Source organism: Bufo bufo, chromosome 2 (genome assembly GCF_905171765.1).
Source record: "Bufo bufo chromosome 2, aBufBuf1.1, whole genome shotgun sequence".
Lineage (NCBI taxonomy): Eukaryota > Metazoa > Chordata > Amphibia > Anura > Bufonidae > Bufo > Bufo bufo.
In genome coordinates, this window is record NC_053390.1 from 451,022,715 (window position 1) to 451,037,145 (window position 14,431).

At 42.7% G+C, this 14,431-nt stretch overlaps 1 protein-coding gene and 1 long non-coding RNA gene across 3 annotated transcripts in view; one reads left to right on the forward strand and one right to left on the reverse strand.

Moving 5' to 3' along the window:
• Positions 1–13,960, forward strand: part of LOC120989453 — a 113,343-nt gene extending 99,383 nt beyond the window's left edge. The window contains exon 3 of the long non-coding RNA XR_005776264.1: positions 13,798–13,960. This is a non-coding gene — a long non-coding RNA (uncharacterized LOC120989453). The remainder of the gene's footprint in view (positions 1–13,797) is intronic.
• Positions 5,773–13,384, reverse strand: LOC120989452 (cold-inducible RNA-binding protein B-like). Of its 2 annotated transcripts, XM_040417560.1 has the most exons (7): positions 13,277–13,384; positions 11,220–11,326; positions 9,396–9,522; positions 9,212–9,302; positions 8,896–8,960; positions 5,939–6,018; positions 5,773–5,818 (listed from the first exon to the last, which is right to left on the reverse strand). In XM_040417560.1, exons 1-6 carry the CDS (start codon positions 13,374–13,376, stop codon positions 6,014–6,016), a joined length of 495 nt encoding a protein of 164 aa, XP_040273494.1. In that variant the 5' UTR covers positions 13,377–13,384; the 3' UTR covers positions 5,773–5,818; positions 5,939–6,013. The 2 variants fall into 2 exon arrangements, with proteins under 2 accessions (XP_040273494.1, XP_040273493.1); XM_040417559.1 differs by lacking the exons at positions 5,773–5,818; positions 5,939–6,018 and adding an exon at positions 7,987–8,632.
• Positions 13,961–14,431: the final 471 nt, after the last annotated feature.

The window sequence follows — 14,431 nt, forward strand, 5'->3', positions numbered from 1 at the left end:
CACTGTGCCATGTGACAAGATCGGGGACGCAGGTAACTAAGGGGAGAGAAGCATGTGCTACAGGCTTCCCCTCCAAAGACAGAAAAGCATTCTGAAGTTGGAGGGGAGTCTCCACCTTTTTGTATTTCAGGTTTCCAGTCTTCGGGGGCAGATCTTCTCTCTCGTGGTGCAGTTGTGGGTGAGGGGAAAAGAAAGGATTGTGTGGAGATACAGCTCTATGGAATAATTCTACAAATGTCTGCTCCACTGTAATTTTAATTACTTATATAGTGCTGACATTTCTGCAGCACTTTACAGACATTAGCATCACGCTCCCTCCACTGGGGGCTCACATTTCTAAGTTCCCTGTTATACGTCTTTTGGAGTGTGGAAGGGAACCAAATTACCCAGAGGATATATACATTGTATAGCAGATGTGCTTGGTACCTCGCTCACCCCCCATTCACTTCTATGGGGCTGAGTGCTCCAAGTGCACATGACAAATGAACATATCACAGGGCTAGCCTCCCTGAACAGATGGACTCCCCATCAATCAGATACCGACAATCTATACTAAGAATAGGTAATCAATTCTTAAGTCTCAGAAAACCCCTTTTAACTGTAGACTACTAGTGTATGGTCACCTTTACAGGGAATGTGTCATCATAAAAAGGCCTATTATTTAAAAAGTTATTTTAAGCACTTCTAAAAATTTTTGTGGTTATTAATATTTAGAGATCAGTACATTTCAGGTTATGAAATTCATTCACGCTTTTTTGGGGGGAATGGAATGCACATGGGAGTGTTAACAGTTGAGTGTGTGCCCCTTCCCATTTTACCGTATTCAATCAGTGCTGCCAGTATCTGTACAGGGACATCCCTAACTGAACTTTTACTACAAACAATCCATTCACGTCTTCTAGAACTGTGGTAAACATCCAGCTGTGGCAAAACTAACTCCCAAAATGCACACTTGCTTGGCTGTTCTCAGAACTCAATAGATGGAGCATGCTGGGAATTGTAGTTTCACCACAGGTGGAGGTTAGCCAGCACTGTAAGAAGGTAGAATGGAATGGTTGAACAGATATTCCAGAATTACAGGGGAGATAGTAGTTACTAAAAAACAGACATAAGTTACAGGTAGTATTAACCCCTTAAGGACTCAGCCCTATTTCACCTTACGGACATTTTTTGCAAATCTGACCAGTGATTATTAACTACCCCCCTCAAGGTATTCAAAACCGATTTTACAAACGTTGTTAAACCCTTTAGGTGTTCCACAAGAATTAATGGAAAATATATACAATTTCAAAATTTCACTTTTTTGGCAGATTTTCCATTTTAATCCATTTTTTCCAGTTACAAAGCACCAAACTCAATATTTATGGCCCTGATTCTGTAGTTTACAGAAACACCCCATATGTGGTTGTAAACTACTGTACGGCACACGGCAGGGCGCAGAAGAAAAGGAATGCCATACGGTTTTTGGAAGGCAGATTTTGCTGGACTTTTTTTTTTTGACACCATGTCCCATTTGAAGCCCCCCTGATGCACCCCTAGAGTAGAAACTCCAAAAAAGTGGCCCCATTTTAGAAACTACGGGATAGGGTGGCAGTATTGTTGGTACTAGTTTAGGGTACATATGATTTTTGGTTTCTCTATATTACACTTTTTGTGAGGCAAGATAACAAGAAATATTTTTTGTTATTTACAACATTCATCTGACCGGTTAGGGTACTTTCACACTTGCGGCAGGACGGATCCGACAGCCTGTTCACCATGTCGGATCCGCCTTTCCGCCGCTCCGTCCCCATTGACTATAATAGTCCAGCAGCACGGCGAAATAGCGGAAGGACGGATCCGACATGGTGAACAGCCTGTCGGATCCGTCCTGCCGCAAGTGTGAAAGTAGCCTTAGATCATGTGATATTTTTATAGACCAGGTTGTCACGGATGCGACGATACCCAATATGTATAAATTTTTTTATTTATGTAAGTTTTACACAATGATTTCTTTTTTTGAAGCAAAAAAAAATCATGTTTGTGTTTCCATAGTCTGAGCCATAATTTTTTTTCAGTTTTTGGGCGATTACCTTGGGTAGGGTTTGATTTTTGCAGGATGAGAACTGTTTTATTGGCACTATTTTGGGGTGCGTGTGACTGATCGCTTGCTGTTACACTTTTTGTGATGTAAGGTGACAAAAAAATGATTTAGCATTTTTTACAGTGTTAATCTGAGGGGTTAGGTCATGTGATTTTTAAAGAGCCGATACAAACGTGGCGATACCAAATGTGTAAAACTTGCATAAATAAAGTATACATAACAGCTTTTTTTAAAACAAAAAAAAAAAAATGTTAGTGTCTCCATATTCTGAGCCAGTTTTTTTTTCGGGCGATTGTCTCAGCTAGGGGCTCATTTTTTGCGGGATGAGGTGACGTTAGATCGCTTGCTGTTGTACTTTTTGTGACAAAAATGGTTTACTAAGCAGTTTTTATTTTTTACGGTGTTCATCTGAGGGGTTAGGTTATGTGATATGTTTATAGAGCCGGTCGATACGGACGCAGCGATACCTAATATGTATACTCCCCCCCCCCCCCCATTTTTTTAGCTTTATTTGGGGAAAATGACATTTATTTTTACTTTTTGGAGGAAAACTATTTTTTGTCCCACTTTCCTTAACTGTATTACTCTTACAGCTTCCGGCCTGTGAGATCCAGGGGGCTGGATCTCACTCGTCACCGAAAGGCAGCGCGATGCCTTCCTTAGACATCGTGCTGCATGGGGACCCAATTGACCTGCTGTTTGCGGCGATTGATGATACTGGGGAGGGCACATGACAACCCCCCCCCCCGGTGTTGTGACAGGATGCCCGCTGAACCATTAACCACAGGTTTACACCCCCTAGTAACCAGGCCTTCACAACTTTAACGGTTTATTGCTTGGTCATGCAACTTGGCACCCAAATGGATTTTACCTCCTTTTCTTCTCACAAATACAGCTTTCTTTTGGTGGTATTTGATTGCTGCTGACATTTTTTCCCCGATATCAAAATAGGCTGCAATTTTCTCAAAAAAAGTGTAAAAGTGTATGTTTAACTTTCTCTGGTTAAATTGTTCAAATATAATTACATTTCTATACAAGTTTGTGTCAGAATTTATTGTGCTACATATCTTTGATAAAAAAATCCAATAAGTGTATATTTATTGGTTTGTGCAAAAGTTATAGCGTTTACAAACTATGGTACAAAAATGTGAATTTCTGCATTTTGAAGCAGCTCTGACTTTGAGCACCTGTCATGTTTCTTGAGGTGCTAGAATGCTAGGATAGTATAAATACCCCCCAAATGACCCCATTTTAGAAAGAAGACACCCCAAAGTATTCACGGAGGGGCATGGTGAGTTAATGTAAGATTTAATTTTTTTTCACAAGTTAGTGGAAAATGACACTGAGGAAAAAAAGTTTCCATTTCCGCTAACTTCTGGCAAAAAAATAAATAAATATACAAAATGATCTCCCACGGACTCACTATGCCCCTCAGTGAATACCTTGGGGTGTCTACTTTCCGAAATGGGGTCATTGAGGTGTGTTTACTGTTCTGGCATTTTGGGCGGGGCTAAATTGTGAGCAACCCTGTAAAGCCTAAAGGTACTCGTTAGACTTGCAGCCCCTTCACGCACCTAGGCTGCAAAAAAGTGTCACACATGTGGTATCGCCGGACTCAGGAGAAGTAGGGCAATGTGTTTTGGGGTGCATTTTTACATATACCCATACTGTGTGAGAAATCTCTGTAAATAACTTTATACAAAGTTGTCAATTTACAGAGATATTTCTTACCCAGCATAAAACTACACCCCAAAAAGCATTGCCTTACTTCTGAGTATGGCGATACCACGTGTGACACTTTTTTGCAGCCAAGATGCAATGAGTACTTTTAGGATTTCACAATGCATTTTTACACATTTGGATTCCGTGAGGTGTATGGTGAGTTCATGTGAGATTTTATTCTTTGTCACAAGTTAGTGGAATGAGACTTTGTAAGAAAAAAAAAAAAATTTCCGCTAACTGAGGCAAAAAAAAATTAAAAAATTCTATGAACGCCATGCCCCTCAAGTGTTTTTGCGGAATGGAATTGCGGATCCGGGATTTTGTCCCGCTCGGATCCGGAATTGCGGATCTGCACTTCCGTTCTGCAAAAATATAGAACATGTCCTATTCTTGTCCGCAATTGCGGACAAGAAAAGGCATATTCTATATAGTTCTGGCAATGTGCGGATCCGCAAAATGCAGAAAGCACATTGCCGGCGTCCGTGTTATGCAGATCCGCAAAACACATATGGATGTCTGAATGGAGCCTTACAGGGGGGTGATCAATGACAGAGGGTGATCAGGGAGTCTATATGGGGTGATCAGGGGTTAATAAGTGACAGGGGAGTGTAGTGATTGGTGCTACTTACAGAGCTGCCCGTGTCCTCTGGTGGTCGATCCAAGCAAAAAAGGGACCACCAGGTATATCGGACGCTGTTAAAACAGCGTCTGATATACCTTTCTGATGCGATTATTTTAACATCTACAGCCTGCCAGCGAATGATCATTGCTGGCAGGCTGTAGTATAACTTCCGAACAGCGCGCCACTGTGAATGAGCGCGTGTTCACAGCAAATCTCTGGTCTCACGAGATGACACTGATCGGCGTTAGTGTGACCTGAGGGAGCCGCCGCACTGATGCCGATCGGCGTTAGTGTGACGGGGAGAGGTTAACCCCTGCCGCAATCTACTTTTAAACTTAGGACGTACCGGTACATCCTGAGTCCCTAAGGGGTTAAAAAAATAAGTTAAATATGTAGTGCATTTTGGGAGAGGGGGGAGGAGAAATTATGGCTAATGAGCCACATCAGAAGGGTTACATGCATCTGTGTAGCTGAACCCTACAACCTAACAAAAACCCATGTAAAACCAGGAAGGAATATTTATACTGCAAAGAGAAAGACCAAGCTGTAAGGGTCTCAGATTTAAGTGTACCTAGCTGCTGCCAGGTCACAATAATGCCAGTACATGCATTAAGAATTTTATTCTCCAAAACATGTCCGACACATCCATACACGAGGCCCACTAATAATGAGCATGTTTTGCTGCTTTCTTCCAACTGTGGTGCTGGTTGCAGGAAGCATCACATCAGAAGATAGTTTAGGCCAGTGCCAGACAAGGCCAGATTCTGGTGTCAAGATAGTGGTATGATGAATTGCTGCCCACCAGCACCACCTGAAAACTGTCCTGTTTTCTGTCACTGCCTCCAGATGCTCAACTCCCACTGTCTAATTACTCTGCCTTTCTCTGAGCCTGCATGTGCAGATCAGCTCATTGTGGGGTTAATTATGGTGCTGATAGACTGAGAATGCACAGCACTAATAAGTTAACTGCTTGTGTAGCCTACACATTATGATTAAGGCAAATAACATCCTGACTGCACCAGCATGCCCTGGCAAATGACCACCTCTGTCCCTCGCATCAGATTTGAGATGATTATCCAGGAAGTGCTGGTTGTCATGTTAGTTTTTTTAAAGCTAAAAACTGTAGTTGAGTTTAGCATGATCTAAACTTGCCATTTAAGCATGTTCTAGAGTAATGTTCACCTGCATAAATGGCAACCCTTTATGCCTACATACCATTAATTTGAATTACTGCAGTTTTTATACACCCCTTGGCTAAATACATGGGGGTAGTATGACCCCTCTATCGATTCACACAAACTTGCCCATTTTAGTCTCCTGCTATATAGTAAAAATGCAAGCCAGATTCTTAAGAAAATAAAACTTTATTTACAATAACTCATCTGATGCACCTATGGATAGAGGGGAAAAAAAAAAAAAAAAAAAAAAAAAGCTGTTAAGTTCACATGATTACAAGGCTCCAAATACATGTCTATATAGTGTGGTAGCATGAACCCTAGAACATAACCTACCTGGAAATTAGTTGTCAAAATCCCAAACAGCCAGGAAGCTAACCAAAGGTAATTTCAAATGATCGGTCACCTGCTTCATCCTAGAAAACAGATATGAAGTCTGAGTTTCAAAGGCAACCAAGGCAAGGTTAATGCATTCTTAAAAATGGGCTAATATTTATATTTGGATTGCAGCGGTCCCAACAGTGAAAGGGACAGTAAAAAGGAGAGTGACATGAGGGGGTTAAAATAGAGTAACAAGCAGTTTGCCAGTAAGTTCTGGCTAATAGGCAGTGGCCAGACAGACTCCCATATAGTCAGTAGCACCAGATAGTTTCATTAAGGCCAATTGGAAGTTTCACAAGCACATGAACTCAATATACAGGTATGTGGACATGAGCAAAAGAGTTACCTCAAGATACCGACTAATTCCACAAAGGAACTAGCCAAGAGCAGCTTTCACCAGGCTTCATAGGATGCACAACACTTGACTTCTTCAAGGAAACTGCAGAGTCCTGTATTCTAGCAGGAGATTCTCAGAAGGTAACAGAATTGTTCTAACATTTATAATTCTACCCACCCAATGGAGAGCATCTGATGAATGCTGGATTAGATTTCAATTGTCACACCAGGAAACTGGTGTCAGTTAATTTGCTGTTTAAGTGAAGGCAAAGGCAGCATTCAGTAGCTATATGCACCTAAATGTATGCACAGGTGTTCAAGTCCCAAACTTGGGTTTTCTATTTAATTTTTTTAAGACAGTTTCCAGTGTGTTCGGGGTGGGGTGTTTGTCCATAAAAGAACCCTACTAATGCAGCTTTTCTGGAAGCTTTAGGCGCAATGTTCAACCAGATATGGAAAGCTCGCCAAGTATGGAACCCAAGAATCACTCTGATCCACTATCTGACAGCAGCATTTGTCAGACTAAGGGCTCATGCACATGAACAGGTGTGGCCTGTGCCCATATTGCAGCACGCAAACAGCAGGTTCACAATATAGACACCCCGGCTGTGTGCGTGCCCTTCACTTAAAATGGGTCCACAATCCTCAGGATACAGAGCAGTATCGAACATGCTTTATTTTTTTGCAGTGCAGACAATCTTGCGGATCGTGGACTCATTCAAGTAAGCAGGTCCACATCTGTAAACTGTAGGCACGCAGCATGGGCACACATGTTCATGAGCCAAACTGGCAGGAAGATCAGACAACCAGTGCAGAGGATAGCACAAGAGCAAGTTGAACTACTTCTGTATGCCATTCCTTTTACAGCATTCAGGGGCAGGTCTGAAAATTTTATTTTCAGACAACCACTTAGACTAGTGTCAAGACTGCAGTAGGTTTACAGAATCACAAAATTAAGTGACATTTGTGCTATACATGACACTGATCTGAGGGTTCTAGAGATTAAACCACACTGAGAACAGATTTCCCATTAAGTTTACCAAGCAACTTCATAATTCTCCCCACAAATAAGTTGTTTAATGGTCACTGTTCTTTCAAACATTGCACAAGTCAACAGTATGCGTGAATAAGAAACTTGGCAATATAACTTAGAGAGCAACAACTCCACCTTTCAACACCTAAGGACATTATCTGCTAAATCAGTCTTGATGAGACTGCCAGCTCACTGAAGAGATTACATGAAGCCCATAAAAGCCTATGGGGAGAGGGGCTGCATTTCTCCAGTACACACTAAAACTTTGGATTGCAGTGTATCTGCAGCAATGCCATAAAGCTCCTGACAACATATGTGCTGATTATTAAGAGCAAGATGAAGTCAGTGGTTACTGGGGGCCATTTATCAAAAACACCTACCACTGATTTATGAAAGCATAGTGACCAAGAACAAAAAAAAGTAAAGAAAATAAATCTGAATTGACATGTTACTAACCCACTGTGATAAGCTGTAAAGAACTTCATATAGCTAGAATGCAATAGCAGCTGAGTACACAACTGTATGACCTCTACCTAGCCAGTGTTGTGCAGAAGGTAAATGTCCAGAGCGGCGTTTCTTTTCAGATGGTCTTTTAATAGGCTTCGTGAAGCCAAATTAAAGTAGAAACAGTTTAGCCAATCGGTTACAATAGTTGCATTTCGTTCAGTAAAAAAAAAAAAAAAATAGATATATATATATAAAACATTTTCAAGAACTTTGCGATATTAAGAAATTCTCTTGTTCACTTTAGATATATCAAGGAGGTTCAGCCATTTACAACACACCCTCGCTGTACCCAACCTTGTTATACTAAAGGATTCGTTCAGAGTTATGTGCAGAAAAAAAAAAAATAATTCCAGGGTCTCGGTCCCTTCACTATATGTGGAAGGTAAAGTGATCAAAACAGATCATGGTGCAGAGTAGAGCTTGTACATTAACAGTTCTGCTAAAGCAATAGCTCTACTCTTCCTGAGCAGGAATTGGTCTGTCACTGAGGCATGAACCTGCCAACTTGTAGCAACAAGGAGCTCCCATCTGAGCAGCCCAATAGAACAGCAAAACCAGAACATTAGAACCAAAAAATAGTCTGAATGTTTTAACTGAAATAAAACTGTTCTATGTACTACCAGTGAGGCTGTCAGGAGAATTTAACAAACTGGTATAAAAAGTGAACACAATTCAAAAGACTACACATTAACTGTTCTGCGAAGCTCCAAAAATCTTTATAAATACAGCCACTGGAAGGATGATCTTGAGTCAGGAGTTTTAGTTGTTTGCAGCTGAGGACAAGAAGCAGGCACAGTTGTAATGTCACTTGAAGCACAGGTCAGAACATTATAACCCTACACTACATGTCTAAACCCACCCCATGCAGATTGACTACTACAGCACCAAGAACATATGCATCAGATATCAGGCAGCCCCTATATTCAATAAGTGGGTGGCTGAACAAGGCTAGTAGCCAAATATGTACACTCCGCCAGAAAGATATTTAGCCCATTGACCAAAAGAACACCCCAAACCCTGTCTTGAAGTTACTTACTGTAGCTGTCATAGCCGTCTCTGTAGGATCCCCCTGAACGATCACCATAACTTTGACTCCTTTGACTTTAAATAGAAATCAAAATGTTACTATAGAATCAAATACAGTAATAAAGGGGGTTGTCCAGCATAATTCTAAAAAAGTGGCAAGCAGCATAGTGTTAAATGCCTCACTTTTTAAGATGCTCCACGCACATGTGACTAGTGAGGCTACAGCTTCCTGTGACCAAAACAGGCCCTGTAGCTTATGGAGAGCAGGTTTATAAATTATGCCGACCAACCCCTTTAATGTGGAGATCCTTTAGTTCTTATCTTACCTTCCATAGTAGTCTCTGGATCCACCACTATAACCACCACTCCTGCTGCCGCTGTCAAATCGGCTGCCTCCTCCATAGCCTCTGTCTCCACCTAGCCAAGAAAGTTTAACATGCTTACCATCATGTTGGTAGTTGTGTCCAACACATACAAAAGAGCTCAATCTTATGAGAATGCATTACATACCACGTCCTCTGCCTCCACCACCACGGTAAAATCCTCGCCCTCCAGATGATCCTCCTCTATAACCTCCACGTCTGTCACCTGAAGACTTTCCAGCCTGATCTACACGGATCTGTCTTCCATCAACAGACTGAAACCAAGAAGAACGCGTCAGAATACTACGATTAAAATTAACTCTATGCAAACATGGCACCACGAGGCATTTGTTTAATCCTCCTAGGAGATTTTAACATCATCACTTCTCCCATAGACTGCAATGAATCACCATTGCAGTCAGAGGGAATCACCATGTTTTCCTGACATGAAGCCATAGTAACATAGGTGTGGCAGACCTCAGATTCTGAGGGCACAAGGTTGCCATGGCCACTGAAAGTCTCCCTTGATTTCAGTGCAGGAGAGCAGCACTCCTGGGATATCACTGCTCAGATGCTGTGTCACAATTAACCACAGCATCTGAGGAGTTAAAGAGGACCTTTCACCGAATCTTACCCTATGAACTAAGTATACATACATGTGGAGCGGCGCCCGGGGATCTCTCTGCACTTACTATTATCCCCGGGCGCCGCTCCGTTCTCCTGCTATGCCCTCCGGTATCTCCGTTCCCTAAGTTATGGTAGGCGGAGTCTGCCCTAGCGCTGGCCAATCACATTACAGATCTCACAGCCTGGGAGAAAATAACCTCCCAGGCTGTGAGCTCTGCGCTGCGATTGGCCAGCGCTAGGGCAGACTCCGCCTACCATAACTTAGTGAGCGGAGATACCGGAGGGCATAACGGTAGAACGGAGCGGCGCCCGGGGATAATAGTAAGTGCAGTGAGATCCCCGGGTGCCGCTCTACATGTCTGTATAGTTAGTTCATAGGGTAAGAATCGGTGAAAGGTCCTCTTTAAATGTCTGTATGCTTCCAGGTGCCATCCTTGACGTTAGCCAACACCAGACCACAAACTGGCAGACCCATGGTGGCAACCATACATGTCCCCAACTCGCAGTGTTCAGCGAGTTGCAGAGATAAGTTACCACCCTGGGCGCAGCCAGTAGTAAAGGCTTACCTACAGAAAGCCAATTTCTATAGGTGTCCTATGCAGAGGCTCAGCAGTGACAGGGTATGCATAATCAGCATAGCCGAATGCTATGCACTCTTGAAACCAGGTGGTGACAAGTATTTAAAGGGATTCTGTCACCTGGATTTTAGTGACAGAGCTTTTAATATCACCACATCAGTCTGCTCGTTTTGTATTAAAATATACTAGTATTACTATTTTAAGTGTTGTCCTTTGTCTAGAAAATTGCTTTTATTAATATGGTAATTACCCGAGTAAGGCATCCAAGGGGCTGTCCCTCAGCTGCGACCCTTCTCCTGGAGCCCAGCACCGCCCCACTGCTATTTATTCACTCATTGCCTGTTGGCGCATGTTAAGTGAGGCAGATTCCAGGCGCTGACATGTGTATCCACGGAATGCGCACGCATGCGCCGTGGATACACATGTCAGCGCCTAGAATCTGCCTCACTGCACATGTGCCAACAGGCAATGAGGAGTGAATAAATTAGCAGTGGGGCGGTGCTGGGCTGAGCCCCTTACTCAGGTAATTACCATATTAATAAAAAATTTCTAGACAGGACAACACTTAGGGTAGTAATAGTATATTTTAATTCAAAACGAGCAGACTGATGGTGATATTAAAAGCTGTCACTAAAATCCAGGTGACAGAATCTTTGTAACATAAGAGAATCACTATTAATGCTTAAAATACCTTAAACATGTACTCATCTGTAATAACCAGAAGAGTAAGTAAAGTACTGGGAACCATCTTCACTAACAGATCTTACCTTTCCATTCATTGCTTCCATTGCATCCTTTGCATCATCAGTGTTCTCAAATGTGACAAACCCAAAGCCCCTGGACCTCTGTGTCTCACGGTCCTTCACAACCACCACTGGACAAAAAAGAAAAAAAAGAGAAAAATATAAAACACCACAAGTCAGCTAAGAATCACAAGTTACATTTTTTTTTTTTTAACATAACTGGTTCCCTGTATTAGATATTTGTGTAAAATCCACTCCTGTAAGTGGTTATACCTATGCAGCTTAAGTGCACACAGGGAGGACCATGCATCACTGTCACTTGCCCCACCCAGCCTTAACAGGCAGGATCGGAAATCTACTGCATCACTCCTGGATCTGAAATCCCATGGTAAAAGGAGGAGGGGAAGGGGTGTCAAGTCTCTGATTTGACTAATCAGTGCAGGAGTGGGCTTTCAGACTCAGGAGCACAGATGCCTGGAACAAAGCTGTCACAACTGCATGGCCCCACCCATTTCATTAGTGTGTATTAAGGGCACTTTCACACTAGAGATGGGAAGTTCGGATCTTTTTCATGAATCAGATCTTCGGTTCACTTCCTGAGCCGGCAGAAGCAAGTGAACTGAAGATCAATGCGCATGCTCAGCTCATTGAATCTTCAGTTCACTTGCTGAGGCGGCTCTCTAGTGAACTGAAGTGTCAGGAGGGACTCGCTCCTGACAAACACAGCTCTGCTGCAGTGAATGCAGTGGAGCAGACTGATGTAGTGGCTATAGTTATTGCAGGGACTCAGATAATTGTTAAAAGAATCGTGTCACTGAGTCCCTACCAGACTTCCTGCTCTGCTACAGCATGTAGCAGAGCTGTGTGTGTACAGGGTGCATGTAGCATGATGCTACACTGCTGCATGCACCCTGTACACACACACAGCTCCGCTACATGCTAGACCAGGGATGCTCAACCTGCGGCCCTCCAGCTGTTGCAAAACTACAACTCCTAGCATTCCTGAACAGCCTACAGCTATCAGCAGGGCATTGTGGGAGTTCTAGTTTTACAACAGCTGGAGGGCCGCAGGTTGAGCATGTCTGTGCTAGACTAATGCCCCCCGACGGACTTATGGAGACAGGGAGCCGCAGAGCAGGAAGCCTGGCAGGGACTCGGTGACTCACGGTTCTTTTAACTCAAAGAATCAAATGAGTGACTCATTTGATTCTTTTAACGAATAGACTCAAACGATTCTCTGAGTCCCTTCCACTCCCCCTGTGCTGTGAGTCAGTGCTGGCTGCCTCTGATTGGTTAGAGGGCGGGGCTAGCGTCCACTGTAGGCTCCTATTACACTGCCTGCTGCTGCCTCTATGCTAATCTGACTGAGCCGTTTCATTTGGATCAGCTCAGTCAGAGGAATCGACTCTTCCGGATCAGTGAACTGAATCGGTTCAAAAGAACAATTCGTTCGTGATCCGGACATCACTATTTCACACTTGCAGCAGATGATTTCAGCAGGCAGTTCCATCAAACCGTATGCAAACTTGGGGCATTTGTCAATCGGATCAGGATACTGATACGTCATTTATTCAGTCTGAGCATGCGCAGATCGCAATGCCGGACTAGTTTTGCTGGAGATAAAACCGCAGCATGCTGTTGTATTATCTCCATTGTGAAAAGACAAAGACTGAACTGAAGACATGCTGAACAGATTAGAATAAAACTGGTCAGTTATTTTCCAGTATTGAGCCCTTAGGACAGAACTCCATGCCGGAAAAACACTAGTGAGAAAGTGCCCTACAAAGTTAACTTACTAATAAAATGGTTTTATTTTGCTTTTTTTCCCTCAAGCACTCTTCCAGTGATCTTCCATACACCAGGCATGTAGCCTTATAGCACCATCTCTAAAAGCTTTTATAAGAAAATGGTACTCAATCATTGGAGAAATTATGTAACTAAGGGATACACCGGATTTTGTGCAAGAAACCCTGCCTCCTTGCAGTTTTTTTTAACTTCACATGTCTACATAAACCCCCTCCCAAATAAAGGCAGAATTGTCAGCCTCAAGAAGCAGCAAGGGCGATATTTCAGTCGCTTACCTTCTGAGATTGGTCCGTATTTGCAGAAGTTAGATTCCAAGCTCTTTTCATCTGTATCAAAGCTCAGGCCACCGACAAAAATCTTTGCTTCCTCACCCATGATTAGTTCTGTCACAATACATTAGAGTTAAATATAGAACGGAGGGAAGCTGCTAGAGAATACTGCAGAGAACCACAAAATGGCCGCCGCCACGTGGTCAGGCGCCATTACCCTACAGCTTGCAACAAAGGAGCTCAAAATGGCGCCGTGGAGCAGGAAAGGACAGACTGAAATCAAGCTCACTGACGCATTATATAAAAGGTTAGGTACAGGAAACTACATCTTTGCCTCTAGAAACCACAGTACAAATGTCTCTACACAAATACCCGTTAAACATTTATCATATAACATAAGAAACAACACGTTGTCTAAAAAAAAAAAAATATATATATATATATATATATAGAGGAAATCGATCGAACACAAACCTAGCAAAGCGCACATTCACTAGCTATACACTGCTAATTCCTTACCTTTGCAGGTTCTCACGACGTGAACTTCTTCCAAATCAGAAACCCGGAATGCGCAACGCCCCAGCTACCTGTTCTTTTATACCCGGAATTACTCCGCCCTCCTCATGTATTATTCATAAACGCGACGGACTGTACCAAGTAGCTAAAGCGGGGTTTCCAAGATGTCTAGTCTTCCGCAATGCTACCTTTCTTTTAGGCTGTATGTAAATATAAATATAAATGTATACGAAACGACCTTTGATGACACGTTTACATTAAAAGGCCCACTAACGGCCGTTTTTTGTCTTACATTATACCACAGAAAGGCGGGCAAGAGGGGGAGGGGAGTGCATTTGCCGCCATTACTGACAAGCACGGAGGCGGCGTGGCGGCGCCATTTTAGGTTTACTGTAGAATTCACTTGAAAGTGGTTTATTTCTTAAATAAATGCCACTACAACGGGTTTGTTACAGGCTCGATGCGCCAAATCACGTCCATTTAATAAGGTAACCAAAATAAACGTTAGTAGTTTAAAACTGGTCTGCCTTCACTCGTCTTCGGTCTTGGCGTGAGCTCTCAAAATGGCGGCTGCTTGAAGAGAAGCGTGTGTGTTGTTAGTTGTTGTGTAGACGTTTTCTAAAGCTGCTTTCAAAGTGTAATCGT

Excerpts from the sequence above, each read along its gene's own strand:
- LOC120989452 (XM_040417559.1), bottom strand. The coding sequence starts at position 13,376 with ATGGGTGAGGAAGCAAAGATTTTTGTCGGTGGCCTGAGCTTTGATACA. Across the intron at positions 9,523-11,219 it reads TGGAAGCAATGAATGGAAAG|TCTGTTGATGGAAGACAGAT; the intron begins GTAAGATCTGTT and ends TCTTGGTTTCAG. Across the intron at positions 9,303-9,395 it reads TGGTGGAGGCAGAGGACGTG|GTGGAGACAGAGGCTATGGA; the intron begins GTATGTAATGCA and ends TTTCTTGGCTAG.